Below are 5,681 nucleotides of genomic sequence, written 5' to 3' on the forward strand. Positions count from 1 at the left end.
CTTGATGGCGTCTATAGAGAAGAAGACCTTCCCGAACAAGGGCCATTCAGTCCCTAGCCGGATCTTGGTTCTTGAGCAAGCTCCTCCACTGTGGGGACCCCGACTTACGAGTCGAGATCGCTGAATGAATGTGCTTAGTGATCCCAGAGATCAATGTTCACCGAACACACATATAGTGAATAATAGAGTCTTACATCCAAGTACCGAATTATTACATCACATGACCGAATGGTCAAGTTCACAAGATAGGGCCTAAGGCCAAATCATACTGATGCAACTAATGGTGGAAATCATAGGGGCTAAGCGGGTTCCCATGCCATCAAGCCTTCACCGACACGCATTCTGACTTGGAAGCGTCCTAGTTCGCAGGGGCGTTTTCGAAGACGTACTCATCTCCAAACTCCGGTCCTTCCATGTCTGGTCAATAATATAACTAGTGGCAAGCCAATGAGTACTCTTGAATGTACTCGCAAACAGCCCATGATACGAACAATGAAAGTGAAGGATAACAATATCATGCATATTTGGTGGATTTCACCTTGGTGGTAAATGATCATGAATATGCATCAAGTTAAAGAATTACTTTTGAAGAACAAGTTACATATATCAATATCTGCTCAGGGATGAACCATCCGGGTTCACCCTGTATGGCAAGTCATCAAACTTGGTCATAAGATTACTTTCATAATGACTCCTTCCGTCACAACTCACACACACACTTGGTTTATTCGGAAACAAGTCGACGTAGTTTAAGCAGGATTATCCAACTGTCCTTGATCATGGACACGGCTATTCGAATAGTTTTACACTCTCCAGAGGTAGTATGTTGGACCCACGAGATCCGGGAAACTTCCGTGTCATCCACGACTCGCGGTATATATCATACCCGAGGTAAGTACCCGATCAAGGCCTTTCCCCTGACGATACTAGACAAAGAGGTCCACTCGATTGGCACCCAGCCCACATGTTGTACGTCTTACGAGCACCAAATCTGGACAATATCAACCATGCGGGGACCAACGGTGTGCTTGGAACACGTAAAAATGGCATAGTCGCCCTACCTGGCACGACCCCATCACGAGAGTGACCACACATCACTCCCGCCACTAGTAATGTGGCTCTTTGCTAGCACCGACCAGAGTAACCAACACAACCCCATCCCATAAAGGGGTAACATGGTCGTACATGTAAGGTTGGGATGGTTGACACATCATAAATCTATTCCCATTTCCGAAACCATACTCACACAAATATCCGATGCACCACTTCACCAAAAGTGGCCACCTAACTCATCATCACCCTCGGGCATTAGTGGCACCCAACGGGGTTTTCATAAACCCTTGATTTATACCAACAACATGCTCATGGTACTCTTACTCTAGCTTTACTTGTCAACATGATACTAGCATGATCCTCATAGGTGGTAGGATCAAGCTTAATGCGTGTGCTCCGGAGGAGCCATCGGTAACATCACATCAATGATTTACCGGCACTTATGATCATATGCAACAAAAATACTTGCTCTACTAACATGCAATATAACATATGCTCAGTCATGGTCAAAGGGCTGCTTCCCTTGGTCAGCTAGGTATCCGGGGTCTTCGAGGTCTTCCGCTCCGATTCCCTTGTCACACGGATTTTCTACCGTCATCAAAATAATAAATAAGAAATAGCTCACTCAAAAACAGATCAAAAAGTCATTTCAAAAATGTTGTTTATTATTGATAAAGCTAAGTTTTTATTTAAAAAAATATTTGCCTCTGATCCCAATGAAGGAATATTTTGAAAACCAACCAAACAGAAGCAAAACTATTCCAATTTAAAACTTTTTATTATTGTAAAACAGAATAGTTGCTGAAAAATTCAACCAATGGTTTTATTAAATACTACATATTTTTAGAAGAATATCAGTGAAAAAATTATTATTTTACACTGGTTAAATATTTTGATAAAAATCTTTGAAAATCTAGTTTTAAAACAAAAGAAAAATGGGCAACAGTCCCTGGCTTGGCTTGGCCTGGGACTGGGCCGGCCCAAAGGCCAGCCAACAACCTTCCCAGGCGCGCGCACGTCAGGTTTGCATCTGACGTGCGGGGCCATGCGTTCACTGGTTGCGGGCAGTGAGTGAGAGGGGGTTGGGCCACCGACAGGTGGGCCACACCTGTCGGGGTCGTCTCCTACCTCTGGCCAGAGAGGAGGAGGAGCACGCCGGCGAGGTTCCCGACGTCCTTGGGCCCCAACGAAGATAGAAATAGGTCCGGCTCGTCGTGGCCTACGTGCTGGTGGTAGGAACAACGACGGAGAGGCTCAGGTTCACCGGCGACGAGAAGGCCGCGACGGAGGAGTTTCGGGAGGTGGTCGAGAGGGTAGCTAGGGGCACACAAATGCTTGGGAAAGTTGGGGGAAAGCTTCCTGAGGTCAAGGGGAGTAGTTTGGTGGGTCGAGGAACGGAAGAGCCGTCGTGTAGCCGGAGATCGACAGGAGCTCAGAGGCGGAGGGCCCTCGATCGATCTCGAGCACCGGGACTCTGCTGGCTTGCTGAGGTGGCTAGGGAGGTGCTAGTGGTCGTGGCGAAGCTGTCTGACGTGTGCTGGAGCGAGGGGAGGGCTATAAATGGGCCCGCGACGACGAGCCGATTCGGGAGCGCCGATGACTCACCGTGGCGCGCATGGGGGTGCAGGGGGAGCTGGGGTCGAAACCATGGTCTCACGACGTGGTTTTGGACTCCCAAAACCATCTGCAACAGAGGAAGAGAGAGGGGAGTCGAGCATGAGTGGCCGCGCAACTTTGGTCGGTACTAGTGCACGGGGGCACACATCGCACAAGCTCTTGCGTGGGAGAGGAGGAGCCCTGATGGTCGCTCGATGCAGAGGGCTTGTCGGGGGAAGAGGTTGGACACCTCGGGGGAGGCTCGAACTGGCCGAGGGCATCGCCCCCACCTTGGTGGCTTCATTTAGTGCGCCTAGAGCACAGTTTTGGCATGCCACGGCATTGTGGTGCGCTTTGAGGTGCTTTGGACGTGTCTAGCATGTCCTGGGCACTGACTGGGATAAGGCTAGTCGTTGAAGTCCCGTGGGAGTTTTGGCTGGTCAAATGAGATAAGAGAAACATGTGTTGTCAGCTTTGAGCTGAAGCTTAGATTGGGGTTTTTGGCATTTCTACTTTGAACCAGAGAGGGGCCAGTGTACTGGGGTTGTGCATTGATACTCGCCACCTAATCTGAGAGTTTGGAGCAAAGGGGTTGAGTTTATCTATGGATAAGGGGCTTTTACCCATCTGTCAGAACGTGCTCGACAATGGTTTGGGGTGGTTGCACCCCACCACTAGTGCTGCAACTTAACATGTTAGGGTTTGGTGCTAAAACATGGGGTTTCACCAAGTTTGAGCTCCATTGGACAAGTTTAGCTTTGTAAACTTGAAAACTTCACCATTTAACTAGATATGTCCCTTCCAAAGAGAGTGTGGGTAAATTTAATCCCACAAATCCCATTTTTGGTGTGGAACCCTCCTTTGAGGTATTAGGTACTCCTGCAAAGTTTCAACATCATTGGACAAACTTTGCTATCTAGAGTTGCTCTAACTTCATTCTAGACAGAAGGGGTTTTCAGTTATTTCGGGTCCTTAATCACCTTGGATTAAAGTGATACTTTATGCGGACACCAAATATGGCTTAGGGATACCACTGGAATTTTCTAGGATTTTATTGAGAATATTCCCTTTGGAAATATTTCAAAAGGTCAAAACAGACAGAAATGGTTTTCAGGGTTTTACTCAAATAATTATAATATAAATAGGGTTTTAAAATCTTATGTATGGAAAATATATGTCCTTCTGATCATCTCCAAATTTAATCAGATTTTGCTAAGGCAGAAAAGTATTTTTCCATGTAGGAATACCATTTCTGACCTCAGAAATGGACATGCAAATAAATTAAGAAAACAATTCACAAAATAATTATTTTGTGGTTTTGGAGCACCAAAATAAAGATAAAATCAGATCATCAACTTTGGGTGATAACACTTCTTGCCATCAAGGGATGTAGTGCAACTCAAAATAGGGTTTTACCTTAATCAGAAGTCAGAAAAGTTTTTTTTGTGGAAACAACTCAATATTGTGAAATGGGTTTTTTTATCATCACATGATCAAACACACAAGCATACAATGACAACCATGGCACTCACAACATTTGTTTTGAAAAAGTTTTAAAAAGCTCAGATTTTTTGCATTACAGGGAAAGTGGTAGAGAAAACAGAGTGTGACATCCAATACAGCTAGGATGCTCATAGATGAAGAAAAGAGACTTTAGGCAAGTGGTTCTGGTAGCTCAGCTGGTTAGAGAAAAATAAGCAAGATATTGAGCAACTAGCACCATTGCGCGTTAGCGCATGCATTTTCTTGCTGGACTACAAATCCCGATTTTCTTTATTCACTGTGAAGAGCAAGGGGCATTGCCCTTGAAATCTTTCAGTGGTTTGAATCCACATCCGAGTGTCTTTTTTTGGTATGCTACTCCGCAAGCAAGGAGCGCCACGGGGAGAGCGAGAGAACAAAGTGGGCTTTGGTGATGTCGGAATTTGCACCTATTTGTATCTATTTAGTGATTAGTGTGCTAGTTTCTTTGATTCCACTCGGTGTTCCTTTTCCATTTGCTTCCAATAGTTTGACCTATCCAGAAAAATTGTCGGCCTACGAATGTGGTTCCGATCCCTCCAGTGATGCTAGAAGTCGTTTTGATATACGATTTTATCTAGTTCCTCTTTTATTTATTATCCCTGATCCGAAAGTCACCTTTTCTTTTCCTTGGGAGTACCTCCTAACAAGATTTATCTGTTTGGATCTTGGTCCATGATGGCCTTTTTATTGATTTTGACGATTGGATCTCTCTATGAATGGAAAAGGGGTGCTTCAGATCGGGAGTAACCACTTTTGAAAGGGAAAAGGGGGGAAGGACATATGAAAGAGGGATGCCTACAAAAAATCAATTGATTTGTCATGGTAGAGAAGAAAAACGGCACACGGACCGTACTGGAGCTTCGGGGTCAATGTCACCATAAGCAAGGAGTATGCCTTCGTGTTTCAACGAGAACACTAAGAAAACCTAATTCAGCTCTACGTCTGATAGCAAAAGTACAGTTGAGATATCGACATGATATATTTGCTCAAATTTCACGCGAAGGTCATAATTCGCACGAACATTCTATAGTCTTAGTCAGAGGAGGTCGATTGAAAGATTTGCCAGGTGTGAAATCCCATCGTATTCGAGCGTCAAGGATTTGCTGTGAAATCCCATCGTAGAAAGGGAAGATCTGAATATGGTGCAGAAAGACCTAAATCGAAATGAATGGAAGATGCCTCTGGAACTTTTTGGTTCTTTTTTGGGGGCGATATGGAAGCAGCTAGCTCCCTTTCCCTTATTAAGATTCCATTTCTCTCCTCTATTCTTCACTTAGAAGGGTTTGACTTACTTAACTTACCGCTTCCCCGAAACTAGCTAAAAAAGGGTCAGGTATACCTGCCTGATGAGATAGAGATTTTTTCTTAAGTGGGAGCTGCTGTAGGTATGGGCAATCTCTTTAGTTCTTTGATTGATTCCGTCCCCGAGTGCTACCAAAGTTCCGCTAATTCCTCAACCAGATATTTCTCTTGCCAGACTTTCCCGTTAGCAAAATCGATAGATGTTA

The 5,681-nt window shown here is 44.8% G+C and overlaps 1 protein-coding gene and 1 pseudogene across 1 annotated transcript; both read left to right on the forward strand.

The window, feature by feature from the left end:
- The first annotated feature begins 4,539 nt into the window (after nt 1–4,539).
- On the forward strand, nt 4,540–4,945 carry LOC123439850 (annotated as a pseudogene).
- Nucleotides 4,946–4,992: 47 nt separating this feature from the next.
- Nucleotides 4,993–5,295, forward strand: LOC123439851 (ribosomal protein S12, mitochondrial-like). Its single transcript, XM_045116495.1, has one exon. It carries the CDS (start codon nt 4,993–4,995, stop codon nt 5,293–5,295), a length of 303 nt encoding a protein of 100 aa, XP_044972430.1.
- Nucleotides 5,296–5,681: the final 386 nt, after the last annotated feature.

The sequence above is a fragment of the Hordeum vulgare genome, chromosome 3H (assembly GCF_904849725.1).
Source record: "Hordeum vulgare subsp. vulgare chromosome 3H, MorexV3_pseudomolecules_assembly, whole genome shotgun sequence".
NCBI lineage: Eukaryota > Viridiplantae > Streptophyta > Magnoliopsida > Poales > Poaceae > Hordeum > Hordeum vulgare.